Here is a 15,977-nt window from a genome sequence, read left to right as displayed (position 1 = left end):
CTAAGTGAGGTCTGACTTTTTCCTGGACAACGATTTTGTGATGCAAATGTATTACTCTTTTGAACGGATATTTTTTTGAGAAGCAAAATGCTTTATTTTTGTGCCCCCAGCCAACTAGCCGGACTAGCTTCGTGGACCCCAAAACTCAGCTGGAATTCGGCTCACAGGACGCAGCAGGGGGCAAGTCAATGTTCATAAATGATATTGCTAATATGGGATGTCATACAGCTTCATGTCAAAAGAGGCGAACTATCCCTTTAAGTTACTCACTTTGACTGTGTGAGAACCCCTATGACCTCGGCATACAGGTCTGCGATGATGTGCACGTTGCCAGTGTTGGGGCCACAGTACCTGTAAATTATCAAAGGGCATGCTATTAAATCTTTATGAAGTGTCGCTCAAAACAACAAACAAACCATGACCACAATCGTGGTGATGCGAGACTGATTCAGGCTGCCAATGGGCCTCTTAATGAAAAATAGTGATGTGGCACAATGACTATAGAACCAGTCTACTCAAACCAAATGAGAAAGTGCCACCACGGAGAATATGGTAATGAATTGAGCACTTTTGTTGCGTCATTCATCCGTGTCATTGGTCTGTTTGGGTTCTGAAACCAACTTACCCCTCTTTGTGTTTAAAGTGCTTGAATGCAAGGTTCAGAACTTCATGTACTAAAACATCTGGCACTGGATGAAGAGGAATCTGCGACGTAAAGATGGAATCATTAGTCTTATCAGAAGCATTATCAGTCCTCATTCTTTCTCTTTGCCACCATTCATGATCTTCCCTGCAGAAGCAAAGCCAAGGACAACACAGCTCTGGTCTCTGGGGATTGGCTTTTACCTCAGAACAGTGCTTGGATTGAGACAATTTACTTCAGAAACACACTCGGTTGGGAGTTGGTATGTTGCCACATCATTAGTTTACTCTTTCTTTGTAGGATAAGTCATTCAGTCAATTTAAGTTAATGTGATTTTAGAGGGGAAGTTCTTTTTTTTTCTTTTAAAACCTGGACCTTATTTGTGGCATAGAATACATTCATCTACTCACCGATAACAGTTTGGTGAAAGTCGGCGTCCTTCGGATGATATTTATATTACTCGAGATCCGCGTATATCCATATAACAGGACAGAATGGGGCATAGACAATACAGCCTCTAAATAAGGCATTATCTGTCTTTATTTTACCAATACTTTAAGCTGAATGAATGAATGAATAAACGAGTACTATTGCACTGTTAGCTCATAGCTGCCATGTTGTTGTTATCTGGGGCAATCGGGGGGCTTATGGAAGCTTTCTACACTCGCGTCCAGTGGGATGACTTAATCGACGTACGCCACTGCAGCACAGGTCCAGGTTTAAAATAATACTAATAATAATAATTTAAAAAAAAATTCTCCTTTAACACTTTAGTGACTAAAATGATATAATGATACAAATATAGAGGGACCATCTTCAGGCCAAGAGCAAAGGCAGAGTTGCAGCTATGTAAAAAGAAGAGCAATAATTCTTTAACCTATATAGATACCATATCAAAACTAAGGAATAATCAATGGAAACACACCCCAAGTACCAGTTCTGCCTGGAAGGAAGTAATGCACAAACATACGATGCAGTGTGCTGCATCAGAAGTGATCTCATTCACAAACACTTGCCAAACACTTGGATAAGATAAGTCAACATTAATTCAATCAGATGGCCTACATTTTACTTTTTATAGGCAGTGTAATTCATTATAAAGTGCAGTGAGAGCAAAGAGTCTCAGATCACTCACCTGTTTCAGAACTTCCACAGAAACTAAACAAAAAATGAAATCTATGGCTAAGTCCCGCCGTTCCAGAAGGTAATCTTTGTCCCGGTGCTGTTCATCTCTACAGAAAATCAGAGGAGAAAATAAATAAATAAATAAATGAATGAATAAATAAATAAATACAACTAAATTAAAAAGGGAAGATGGTTAAAGGTAATAATCACTCTGTTCAAGAGGGAAAACATTTAAGGAAAGTATGGAAGAAAGCAAAAAGGACCATCTCACCCTTTAGACTTTGTACTAGAGCGAGGTCTGTACTCATAAGACTCGTCTTCAGTGCCACTCTGCCGCCGGTACCAGTCAAACAGTGTGCGCAGTAGGGAGGGCAAACAGTGTTCTGCTATTGAGCTCATAGAGCTTATTAACTAGAAAAGAAAAAAAAAAAAAAGAAAAAACATCTTGTTTTTACAGGTCAAATTGCAAAACATAGTCAGTATTTTCATAAAAGGAAAGTTAAGCCTGGTTTATAGTCGGTAACGCAAGACGCAACGCAAGACGCAAGACGCAACGCAAGCCCTTGCGCGGTTGCAAGTCCCCCCTTGCGTGCTTGCGTGTGTCACCTCAATTTTCTAAACTTTACGCAAGACGCAAGCACAAGCCACTGGCTGTGTTCGAAACCGCCTACTACTTGAAAACGGCACTCATCGATCTGACAGTATGCAGAGCGTTTACACACAGTGCACTTCACTCCTGTCCGAGCCCAAATCAGCCAGCCTGAAAAGCTGATTTCCCTTAAGCTATAAACTCTGTAAATATATAACTATAGCAACATTTGAAACATTTTCAGGCGAGAAAGTAGTCGTTTAGACCCCCAAGGTGTTGAAAATCTGACAAAATACCGGCTATTTACAAGAAGAAGAAGCATGAATCCACTCGAAGAGGTCCTGGCGGTGAATTTGCTTTCATCATAGTAGGCTTGTCATTGAAAAAACCCGCTACTCCACCTACTGTCCTGGCGGTGAATCGCCACGCAGCACACGCAACCGCCGACAAAGCAAAATGAAGTATAAACGTCTCGAGACATTAACATACGCGCAAGACGCAAGCGCAAGGGCAGTTAAAAGAAGTATAACTCAGCCTTTAGACTTTAAAATGTCAAAATTGGTGAGAAAAAAATGACCACATGATGACTGGAAAAAAAAAAAAACGAGAATGTATGAAAACGAGAAACCTCAACTATCGTCCTTTCGTGAGGCTTTACTCGAATAACTTATTTTCATTTATGTTCCTTTTGAAAGCATAATGTTGGATGTCGTGATTAGAACGTCACAACGCTGATTCACAGCTGAGAGGCTCCACAGCACAAATGCCTCTACAGCATTCATATAAGCCTACAATAATAAAAGGCTGTCCTCCAAACAACTCATCAGCACTTTGATCGCATCAGTGATAATGAAAGCCGGTACCATTCCTCTGTGTTAACAGGCTTCAACAAATCCACTGCTATGGATGCTTTATAATGGTGTACGTTTAGGAACAAACGCTTAAGAAAACACAAAATCCTCTTACTAGCAGCTACCCAAAAAAAAAAAAAAAAAAAAAAAAAAAAAAAAAAAAAGAAAAAAAAAAGAAAGGAAATTTAAACAGTATCCAAGTCATGATTAAAAGTTTTTAGTCAATACATAAAACATGAGGTAAGGTGGTCAGTACGCATTAACTATTCAAGTGTATGTGCTCGTTTGTGTGTTATGGGGCCAGCGCAGTATGATGAGAGAGGCGGATGATGGATGATAGGCAGAAGAGTTATGTAATTGCTCCCTCTGCCCTTATGGTGCTGGGCAGATACACTCCAGCGCCCGAGGCTGATGTACTGCTGAGGATGACACAGCGATTCTACACACTCACTTTTGCGCTCTACATACACATTTTCTCTCCCTCACTCACAATTGGGGACAGCTGGATCTATACCACCATATCCTCATTGGCTTTGTGTTTTGCTGAAGAAAGCATTCTGCAGCAGGCTGGCCCATTGTACAGAGATCTGCACCATCTACAGATGAGGGACAGCCCATTGACTGGGGGATTGATTGAGTGGGGACTCAAACGCTGCATGAGAGAGGACTGTTGTTGGCGGAAGGCAATGAGTTTGTCAAATCTATACACCTGTATTGCGTTGTCAATTCTTCCTATTGGTCGTTGTTATAGTCCTTCCCCCGACCCCTCCATCACCACCACAAGACAGAGGGATTAAAAAAACAACAACAACAACAACAAAAAAACTCTAATCCCTAAAACAGCTTTTCGATAGAGAGGTGGAACAGTTCATTTCGTTGAAGTAGGCCTTATAATTTCAATCTCCACAACTGCTTGTTAGTTCTATCAACTTTAAGCTGTAGCATGGGATTAGATATTTCTATGATGAAGTGGCATGAAGAATGAATGAGAGGGAGCAAAAATTATGACAACAGAGCAGTGAATCTAAAAAAATTAAACTATCATCTGAGGCTCTCATAGTGATTACATTGTAAAGATCAAAGAAAAAGGACGCGAGCCACAGCACATCCATGCAGGATCCTCTGTACTGCAGTTTAAACCCACTCCTTAGACGGGTGTCATCCGGTGAGTCAGTAGAACAACCATAGGTTAGAACAAATGATTTGGTTCCTTGTAAAAAGTTAGAATAATAGCTCAAGGCTCGACTTACCTGGTCAAATTGTGCATCTTCCCCTCTCTGTAGGGATCGGGACAGGGGTTTCTCCTGTTAGAGGATGGAGGATGAACAAATGTGTTAATAACCAAGAAGCAGTGCTCACCAAATCAAAAATACTCAATTGTTGTCTAAAAGCATTCAGATGATAGAGCAACAATCATAGAAAAGAATGCTGAAGTAACATCGTATAGGTTATCTCTGCTGTGTGAGATGTATCACGTGTTGTGGATTGGATTTCATTTCCCATGTTTCATGACACAAGCTCTTATCCTCAGTGGACTCACCAGTGGTTCAGCCATCACCATCTCGATCTTCTTCTCTGCCAGTACTGCAAATTCTGCAAACAGACTCTTGATGACAAACTCCCCGGGCTTGAGCTCGGGGTCGATGGTGATGCTCGACATGGTTGCGATGTTGTGTTTCTCCCAAGAAAGGGGAGTCACTGAGGTGGGAGCACGGCGTCTGATCACGCTGCTGCTGACTGGTGCAGAAGCTGCAGGGAGGCAATGGGGGCAGAGGTTAGACAATAATACAGTGGGAGTCGCAGCAGCAGGTTCGGACCAAGAACAACACTCTTGTAAAGCATGCAAGGTCATTCGCTCGTTCTGATCCCAACATGAGTGAGGACATTTCCAAAAGAGGCAAACTGATGGAAATGATGAGAGAAAAGGAGACAAATGGCAGTGCTGAGTAAGGCAAACATCAAATTCTCCTTCCTTGCAATTCTCTATTATAGAATCATTTCCTGAGCTTATATATCACATAGTGGCCTCAAATTACCTGGAAGAAAAAAATATATATATAATTATTCCCCCATTTGAGCTTTATCAATATATAATCTACTGTATTACATCAAATAAATCAATCAAGAAATACATTTAGAATAATAAACAATGTCCTCAGGCTCTTTTTTACAAAGCTGATTCATGACACTGATCATTGATCAGTATACTACACTGTTTCCGGTCAGAAGTTTCAAGTGGAGCACAAGTCTAAGTTTCAATCCATTTTGTAACTTTCAGGACCTTCATGCACGGTTTCATCAGTTACAGAATTGGTTTCAGACATCTATATATTCCACATATGTAACACCAACAAGACTATATTAGTCACAACTGTCACTTGAGAAAAACACACAGTCTCATGCCTTAATGTCAAACAAACTTGAACACAAAAACAAAATCCCAATATTCCTGATTATGAGGAAAAGGGCTGATAAAAAGAACAATATGGTTGAGCTGCTGAGAAAAATTCTGCTCTATGAAACTGTTTAAATTAGTGATGCTCCGATCAGCATTTTTTGGACCGATCACCAAAATCATGATCTGCCCGATTGCCGATCACGGAAGGAATCGGACATTTCCAAGCAGAGAGTGCACCATTTATAGAAATTAAACCACCAGAGGTAGCTGGGGACATGTAGAACAAGAATCTGGTGGAGTTTGCAGAAAACAATTGTTTTTTTTATTTTCTATTAATATTTTAATCTGCCCATATACATCATCCATTGGGTATGATTTCAACATCAGATTATTAAACAATGATGCAGTGAAATGACTTGAAAATCACCACAGAGGTAGCTGGGGACATGTAGAACAAGAATCTGGTGGAGTCGGCAGAGAACATTTTGATTTGGTTCTAAATGAAGTTTTCAAATCTGACTATGCAGAAATGAGTTTGATTCTGAATATGCTTCAACAATTTTGTTCTATCATTTTGTTTTAATCATTAAAAAGAATGTAGTAAAAAAAACAACCAAGTAATGACAGGTATTCCAACAAATGAAAAATCAACTTCGATATAGATTTCTGAGTTTACGGGGTGCACTTGAATGCACCATAAATCTGCTCACACGCTTTACCGTACGACGCGATGTAAACGGGCACTCGATTTTCAAGTGTAGCTAGCGCGACCGTGCCTCTCCGGAGCGCAGATGGCGTGACCGCAGTAAGTTTCACATCTTTCTGACACACTTTGAAGAAATTCCAGACAGGAGAGGTCATGTTGTCGAGATGCACTGTAAAGGTTGTGCCTGTTCGGTTCTGTACACACGTCACGTACCACATTAGAAAGTGGTCGCTAGTAATTTACGTCAGGTGATCGGTTTTTTGATCGGCATATTTTTCCGATCGCCGATCAGGCTATTTTTGGGCATTATCGGCCGATCATGATCGGAGCATCACTAGTTTAAATCTCACATGTCCTGAACAAATCTGTGTACGTGCAAAAACAACCACCATTAAAAGTAACTTTTACAACAAACAGTAAAGTTCCCCCAAAAGTATGAATTAGTTCAGTGGATTTTGGATCTTTTAAGTTTTATATAAACATACCAGTGATGAGCTCATATGCAAAAGGAAGACAGTGATGTTTACCACGGTCAGCTACAGTGATGAGTGTGTTATCCTTCTTCATGCCACATTAAATGCAAATTAGCCACTGTGCTTGGTAACATGTGAAATGTGTCACGAACCCTCTGTTACTATATAACTTGTTACAAAACCAATTCATCGCACTGTCACCATAGAGCACTCAGCCCAATCACAAGTCTTTATCGTTAAAATAATTAGTAACAAGAGAACCATTAAAACATGTTTCATTTCATAGCTAAAACTAAAAACTACAGTTAAACTAATCATCAGTGAGGCAAAGAAAACACAGTAAAGCTGAATGTACCAAGGGCTCCAACAGCAGTATTTAGATTGGCTTCCTGAAACCCATTTATGAGAGCCACAGTCTGGTGTTCTGCACATTTGCATGGGGCAGAGATCATTTGGCCCTCATATTCAAATAGTATAAGCAAATCTTTAAGAGTTTTGGTTTGGGTGTCTACAGATATGGCTCAGAAACAGAAACCTGGGTGGCCTTCCACATATGGCGGTAAGATTTAAAGGAGAATTCCGGCATTTTTACAAACATATCCCATCTTTTGGAGACCAAGGAAAGTTTGCCAAAGGGAAAACCGCGAGAAATTTTCATGCCCGCTGCGCAAAGTTGTCCGATTGCGCTGATTTCCATGAAAGCGGGCTCTATCAGGCAATCTTTTAACCTTTCCTGAGGCTCTTAACGTGTATCAAAATACTTTTTACCGAATTGGCCGTGGTGTCAGTAGCAATACAATTCAACCCAGGGGCTAACCATACCGTTAGCTAGCACAGACATTATACATTTTGAGATTTCAAAAACAGCGCTCTTACCTTTCTCAGCTTCCGTGTTCCACAGGCGTGCGCACAAATTAATCGATCGCCGAAGTCATACACTATAGTATTCCAAAATTGTCTTTTTGTCCACCAAAAACGACCCTCGGGAACCGAACTACACATTGCCATGTTTGTTATTGTTTCCTATCGAACAGCTGACTCGTTTCAACACCCATATTTGCCGTGATGTCATGACGTGTCACATGACTGCTGGAAGGAGCGCACCTTCGTCCATTATTCAGCTGCGGGAGATAAGAACCCTCTGGATTTTATTGGAAGCAATTTCGAGATGGATAGTTCGTCAGATTCTGATGTTGGAATGGAAGAGTTTGACGAGTTTGATGGTCGGGGTTATCTTTTTGAACCAGAATACACTGATGAAGAGTTGTTGGCACAAGATGCAGCGAGGATGGCTCAAAACGATGATCCAGAAACGGGAGCTGCTGCTAGGTCACGCATTGGGGAGACATGGTGGTGCAGATGTGGACATTGTATTGCACTGACCACAGAGGAAGACAGTACTTTGGAATACTATAGTGTATGACTTCGGCGATCGATTAATTTGTGCTCACGCCTGTGGAACACGGAAGCTGAGAGAGGAACAGCAGGTGCGCTGTTTTTGAAATCTCAAAATGAATAATGTCTGTGATAGCTAATGGTATGGTTAGCCCCTGGGTTGAATTGTATTGCTACTGACACCACGGGCAATTCGGTAAAAAGTATTTTGATACACGTTAAGAGCCTCAGGAAAGGTTAAAAGATTGCCCGATAGAGCCCGCTTTCATGGAAATCAGCGCAATCGGAGAACTTTGCGCAGCGGGCATGAAAATTTCTCGCGGTTTTCCCTTTGGCAAACTTTCCTTGGTCTCCAAAAGATGGGATATGTTTGTAAAAATGCCGGAATTCTCCTTTAATACCCAATTTTAATCTTGTGTGAAAGATCAATTTAATACAGACCTCATCAGCATAGGTCTGAGACAACAACTGCAATATATGCAATTTCTTAATAAAAAAATATATATATTAGTAAGTCCATAAAACTTCACTTAATCTCACTCCATTTGAAAAAGCCATCTGCCAATAGATCTTTACCATCACAAATCACTTGCCTAAAAACAGGCTGCGAGAGCAAAGTTGCTAAACATGCAACCGGTACATTGTTTCAGAACCTTTAATTGTGCCCCTGAGATTTATTTAACAATCGGAGACACAACCTCCAGACTAGTTCTCAATGGTCTCGTTCCTGCCAAGTGGACAGCCAATAGTGAAGTGACCCTTTACCCCTTTCCCTCCCAGGAAAGGCCTTGCTCTGTTTCTTCCTGGTTGTCACAGAAACGCTCGTGCATTTTGAATTGTTCAAATAACACTGAAGAACAGAAGCGTTTTCCCACTCAGAACAAAATGATGAGAATATTAGGATTTGTTTGGTTTTATTCAAAAAGGTCAGCCGAGGTTTCAAAAACACAAAAAAATATATATGTTTATCCTACTTGTCCTGTGGTGTGAGCTGTTCTTTACGACTCAATGACAGAAAGTGCAGGGAGGGACACTGCGAGCTGTGGTTCAGCTGCGTGGGATGGCTGAAGGAAAAGCAGCCCCTCCCTCTACTTTCATACTATAATTAAACTTAGTTGGTATCACTTCTATATTTATGTTTAAAAGTTCCACTGTTGTGTACACCTGTTCAAGGATCACAGCATTTTTTAGAAACGGCCTACTGGCTCTCCAGCAGCTTTGCTGATTGTGTGTTAAACGAAGGGCGCGAGTGTGTGCTAGTGTGTCACTTAGGCTCTTCTTACATGTATGTGTGCATTAAAGGGACACTATGTAATTTCTTCCCCCATCTAGAGGTGCAATTTTATTTTGCAAAGTCCAATGAATTTGCTCTCTAGCGCCTCGCGTTTTCAAATGTGCGTTGCAACTTCTTGAACTACGGCAGGCGGCATGTGTCAAGATTCAAGAAGCTATAGCTTCAGACTCAAGGTCCATACAAACAAAAAGACATCAAGACACACAGTACAAAGGATTACATAACACACATACAATAACACTATAAATACAGATGACAGATAACATGTCAGATAACAGAAGTTGACATAGCCTTTGGTGTGCAAACAATGCAATTAGTCATATTCCGGGAGTTACCGGAAGTGACGTCAACGCAGCGTTAGCGTTAGCAGCACTGTTGCTGTCTGGAAAGTGTTCTTTTAAATAAACTCCCGGTAAACTTACAAACTTTCTAATGCCTCGTTTTGTGAGTTAAGAGCCTATGTGTACTACGGCAGAAGTTTGGTAACAATCAATGCATTATTAGTGGGATAATTTACGAGATAAAATCTATTTACCATTAGCGCCAGTAATAAGCCATTCGGTGGATAGCCCTATCTTGACCACTGTTGACCATTGCTAAAGATGCTTCTGATGGGGTATTTGGCTGGATGTCATGGTGGAAATGACGCTAGGTCATCGCTTTAACGGGACCGGGTTGAAGTGATGTATACACATTATTTTGCTAGGAGTTAGCTCCTTAGCTACCCGACCTAGCAGACCATGCTGTTTAGGCTGAGCATTTATATTTATATATATATATATATATATAAATATATAAATAAATATATAAATAACCATTCCCCCACACCCCCAACCCCGCTGGGTGTAGTAAGAGGTTAAAAAATAATATTACTACTTCATGGCATGCATAAGACCATCATTTACCACCGTCTAATTTTGAAGTCAAAATGACATCATTTCCGCTTGCAGGCCTGGCGTTGGGGAAAACGCAATTCGAAGTGCTTTATGTCCCTCTTGGCACTTCGTCGTTTTTCATAGACCGGAAGGACATGGCAGCCTCCATAGAGCTTGCCCGCTCTATGTAGATACAGACAAGTTACTCTTCACTCAGGAGGATAATTGAGATTTTTGACAGAGATCATTTTACACCAATGAGGACTAATTTATGAATGAATATGTTGATTTGAGCTAATAAATGACTTAATATATTACATAGTGTCCCTTTAATAGAGAATATTTGACTATCATTCTTAGAATTAGTTGTGCTTTGACTAAATTCAATCAGGTCACATCGTTTAAACTCACGTGTAATCCAGTAATAAATGTACATGCGTACAGATGTTCCAGGTATTCCATCTGCTTAATTAGATCGTGTTCAGTGGAATAACATATCTTTTTCATTGAGACATTGTATTTTTGCTTAAAGGAAAACTCCGGGGCATTTGAAGCGCAATCCCATTGCTAGAGGTTGTCAAATACTGATAGTAGGACACAGAGGTGCAAATCGGCGCTCCCTGTGTGGAGATCGCGCTGTTTGGGCAGCCTGTCATGCGAGGCTAATACGTGGTGGCTAGGGGCAAGCGCTAACCCTTCCACGTAAAACAACAACTTGCACACTGCAGAAACGTCACACCACTTTATAAACCATCCGACAATAAAGTCACAAGCCTTACCATCAAAACCATATGCATGGTTCTCACATTACTGGCATGGGGACGTTACAAAACAACTTTATAAACAGCATGTCACTTACCTCTTGTCGGTATGCTCGCGCATGTGAAAGCCCAAAAGAGTCAATGGACGATAATCCCAAATACAAAGCAATTATCTTCTCTAGAAAAACTGCGTTCAAGTATTTAAAACATTACAACAATATTACTGGGCATGTATTGTTGTAATGTTTTAAATACTTGAACACAGTTTTTCTAGAGAAGATTAATTGTTTTGTATATGGGAGTATCGTCCATCGACTCTTTTGGGCTTTCACATGCGCGAGCGTACAACTAACCGGTGAGTTACATGCTGTTTATAAAGTTGTTTTGTAACGTCCCCATGCCAGTAATGTGATTTTGATGGTAAGGCTTGTGACTTTATTGTCGGATGGTTTATAAAGTGGTGTGACGTTTCTGCAGTGTGCAAGTTGTTGTTTTACGTGGAAGGGTTAGCGCTTGCCCCTAGCCACCACGTATTAGCCTCGCATGACAGGCTGCGCGAACAGCGCAATCTCCACACAGGGAGCGCCGATTTGCAACTGTCTGTGTCCTACTATCAGTATTTGACAACCTCTAGCAATGGAAACGCGCTTCAAATGCCCCGGAGTTTTCCTTTAAGGTTCTCAAACTGCCACAACCTCATACTGGCCCAGGCCTTCAAACAATGTTACAGGATGCACAGCTGCATTAAGGTTCCAGTGTGCAACATTCAGTTGGGAGGGGGGTTGGAATCAATTGAAAGAAATTAAATCCAATATGAAGGTCTATGTTTTCGTTAATGTGGAATTGTGTGAAAATTAAACTGAACTGTAGCTCTTAAATTAGAGTTGAAGTGAGCTGGTAGCAACTATAGCTGTTACTGTACAATAAGACACACGTAATGAGTGTTCATCTTCTGCTCGTATACAATATCTAACCCAACCACAGGTCTTGTGCTTTCATTAAAGAGCTGCGAACTTCATTTGGAGAGACAGATAACACAAACTCAAAATAAATCATTTGTTGTTCACTATAAGTGTTGTTTGTAAATGTGCACAAAGATACACTAGCTGTAAAACACATGTTCTAATTCAAATACATTTTTTAATAATACTGGATTTAGAACACATAATGCACTCAAAACCTTTGTTAGACCTCAACTTACCATTGAGACCTTGCCTAAAAGCATCTCTTCAGCTCCCATTTATTTAAGCATCTTAGCTAAAATATAGGCTAATCAAGCTCTAGCTCCTTTAAAAAATATTAATAATAATAATGCAATGCGACTCTTTAGATTAAATAATAACAAACCAATAATCATTCAATTCTCTATTGGTTAAATGAAAGTGAGGAAATGTCCGGGTTAGGGTAGGAGTGCGTTTCAGTTGAGCCGTGCCCGTGTTGTCTAGCAGCACAGAGAGCCTTTCAAGCATTTCCCTCTTTGTTTACTGTGCTTCACCAACAGCCCAATGATGTCATATAGCCAGCTCCTAATATCCAATCAGTTGTTGTGTCCTTTACCCCCTCCATCTTTCTTTTCTCTCCCACCGCGGGCCAACTAGATTGTTAACTTATTTACATGCGTAAGTAACCCAGCACTGTACTTTTCCAGTCAATTGCCCCCAAAAAACAGCAAAAAAACAAAGCGGGACATCATTTTCTTTTGGCCCAAGTATGCGTTTTAACCCTCAACCCCTTTTTCTTTCTCCCAAAGACATGTCAGTCATTTGCTGAGCCAAGATTCCCCTTCAAAACCAAACCTCACAGCACAAATCATCACAAATCATTGGCGAAAAGTTGCTTACATATTTCTCCAGCTTTTAAACCAGAGAGGGCTGCGGCAGAGACTTAAGCGACTTACTTTTGACCCAAATTCATGTTGCAGATTTCATTCCAATTGAAATGTAAAAGTTCGATCATTCTTGTGCATGTAGAAAGACCTGAGCACCACAAAGAGTGCCAAGCATAGCTCAGTGATTGGAAACATTATCTTGCCAATTCAAAGTTACCTCATGAATACAGTGTTACACAATATAGCTGGATCTAACGTGAAATGTCATCAGGGCTGCATCCAAAATATTCAAAAGAAGCACAGATGAAGAGGGTTTTAAGGCTGAACTTACAGAAAACAACTAAACTTTCACTCGTTTAGAGTTTTTTTTTTTTTTTTTTTTTTTTTTTTTAAATTTAAAAAACGCCATCACTTCTACACCTGCTGCCCAAGAAAATACTTGCATGCAAGCATTTCAGAACATCTCGACACACAAGATGGAAAATGCTGCAGCTTCACTTCTTACAGAAAGAACTGATGATGCATTAGAAAATGCTCATCACATTTTGATGCAGGAGATCTGTTAGCAAGAGTTCCTGGGCAAAGCTTAAGAAATGGAGCAAACTGTGAGATTACACAACTATTGCAGCAGTGACTCCACCTTTTCACAGTTAAAACAAAGCCCTCCCAAACGGCTGCTCACTTCCCCTGGCAGGACAACTAGAAACAACAGCCCAAACACACACACACACACACACACACACACACACACAGTTGGAATGCAGGGCCAAGAGTGCATCCATTTTTAAGAGACAAAAGAATTACTGCCAATGTTTATGTGGTGTGGCAATGCCAATTCTGCGATTATGTCTGAACATGCTCAGTCTTTGGCAAGTTTCTACAGGTTTATTGCACCATGAATCTGTTTGACAATAAAAACCAAAACTGTGACCTGGCTGCATGCATTCGTAACAACACAACACTAGGAAGGAAGGAGTAAGAGTAAGAGAGCCAGCAGTTTAAAAAGAAGACTTTTAATCAACAAGTGGATACTTCATTGTCTTCCAATGTCACGTGCGAGCATTGCTTTAAACAACGTTTGAAATAAATGCATAAAACTCTGTTTAACAGTCCTTGACAAACTGAAATGAACCGTTTTGTACTTTAGTGTATACACCTCATTCTAAATACTACAAAGCACACATTTTAACGATTCAACAATCAGTAATTCATAATGCTTTTATTTGCCAACCATTTTAGGGCAGAGAACAGATATTTCTAACAATATCTTGTGGAGTGTTTACTATGTTGCAGCGGTGGCAACATCTGGCAAGTTCAAACAATAGCTGTTATGTGTTTATATGAAAAACAGTTCCGACTAAACGTGTCTTCCCAGAAATCCTAATTAGTCACTGTAATGGTTCTGTCCTCAACTTTTTATGCCACAAATCCAGCTGAGGATTGAGGTGTTTGAGCTGATCCCTGTACATACTGAGGGAGGACGAAGGTAAACATGGGGGGGTGTCACCAACGTAACCGACAAAAATGAAAAATTAAGAGGAATATATGTGGGTAACCTCCAAATCTTTGAATTGCGTGAGGGAGTCAATTCACCCAGAACAAAATGTTCTGAAGATTTTCTTTATAGTTTGCATATTTTTCCTTTGCCTGCATCGAAAACCCTGTGATGAGGAAAGTGTTGTTTTTTTTTTTTCTTCCCTTTTAAAAGACGGGGGCTTCAGTGCTTTCAGGCAGCCCTGCCTTTTGCCATAGTATATCACGGAAAACCTGATCAACATATAGACGGCGTGAATTATGAATATACCTGGCCATTTGTGACCAATGATGCACGGAGCGTTTACAGCTCTATCTGATGTCATTCTAAAGACGTATCATGAGCAGGTATTTATAGGTGTTGTAGGCCATGTGCCGTCTTAGGATTGGCAAATTGGATGCATACTCAAAAAATACATGAATCATTAAACTTGCACAAAAGAAGAAAAATAAATAAATAAATAAAAATCAAAGGCATATCTGCTGAGTGATCAGCAGCAGCATCTGGCCACTGAGACTGCTGTTTCACATCTACCTTTGACCATCGCTGTATTTCAGTGAGACTTAAGATGTAGAGCTTTTTGATTCCTGATGTACTGCAGGCTGCATGGGAGGCTAATAATAGGAGGAAGCCAAAAGACAGATCAATAATAGGGAAACATTAGCGGCCCCAGAGGAAAGGAACAGAGAGGTTATAAAAATTTGTGGATGGGGAAGAGACATGATAAGTATGTCGAGGCCTTCTGAAGAAGACTTAACAGTTATATGAATGTCAAAATTAAGTTAAAAAAAAGTTTCTAAAGATGGTAAGATTTGGAAGTAGCAAACATCCTCTAAGGCCATAAATACTTCAGGTATACCTGTTTTATGTGTCAATAGATGCTTATCAATGGAAACATTATCTATGAGACAAACAGGAGCCAGAGGAATGATGATAAGTAGAGGAAAGAGGGTACACTGATGATGCCACCTGCATACATCCAACGCAAGCCTGACTAACCCTGGACTAAACATCATCACTTATCTTGGCATCTTCATTAATGACACTTTTCTTATACACAAAGGAGATATGAAAACTCAAACCATGGAATGCATGCAGGTCTATACAAAGCTGTTGTCTCTGTGTGTTAGATAAGTCTGGATGCACCAAGTGTGGTATGTAAACATGCCAGCAAGCTTGGCAGGGTACTCACAGCTGCTACTCCAAGACTTGAGGAAGGACTTGATGCTGATCTCAAAGAAAACCGAATCCTGCAGGCTCAGCATGGTGGCTCTTCCAAGTTAAGGCTCACAAGGCACGATGTTTATAGGGTTCCCGTCACTTCCATTTAACATAACTCAAGCATTTCACTCTTCTCAAAAGTATTCACATCTCATACACCACAAAAAAAAATTAAATGAAATAAAAATCTTTGCCAACTATCACACCACCAGCTCCTCTCCTCCAACGGGAGCTGAATACTACCCTCCACAGGTGCTAGTTAAAGGCAGCATCCTCAACAACAG

The 15,977-nt window shown here is 40.4% G+C and overlaps 1 protein-coding gene across 2 annotated transcripts in view; it reads right to left on the bottom strand.

Annotated features, from left to right (window-relative positions):
- fryl (furry homolog, like) overlaps positions 1-15,977 on the bottom strand; it is a 64,116-nt gene that overhangs the window by 39,709 nt on the left and 8,430 nt on the right. For both annotated transcript variants that reach the window (XM_075484727.1, XM_075484728.1), the window contains 6 exons: positions 4,749-4,957; positions 4,459-4,512; positions 2,040-2,179; positions 1,779-1,875; positions 626-705; positions 271-351 (listed from right to left, as the gene is read on the bottom strand). In XM_075484727.1, the coding sequence (XP_075340842.1) occupies positions 271-351; positions 626-705; positions 1,779-1,875; positions 2,040-2,179; positions 4,459-4,512; positions 4,749-4,957 (661 nt within the window). The remainder of the gene's footprint in view (positions 1-270; positions 352-625; positions 706-1,778; positions 1,876-2,039; positions 2,180-4,458; positions 4,513-4,748; positions 4,958-15,977) is intronic.

This window comes from Odontesthes bonariensis, chromosome 15 (genome assembly GCF_027942865.1).
Source record: "Odontesthes bonariensis isolate fOdoBon6 chromosome 15, fOdoBon6.hap1, whole genome shotgun sequence".
NCBI classification, from domain to species: domain Eukaryota; kingdom Metazoa; phylum Chordata; class Actinopteri; order Atheriniformes; family Atherinopsidae; genus Odontesthes; species Odontesthes bonariensis.
This window is presented reverse-complemented; position numbering and strand designations above follow the sequence as displayed.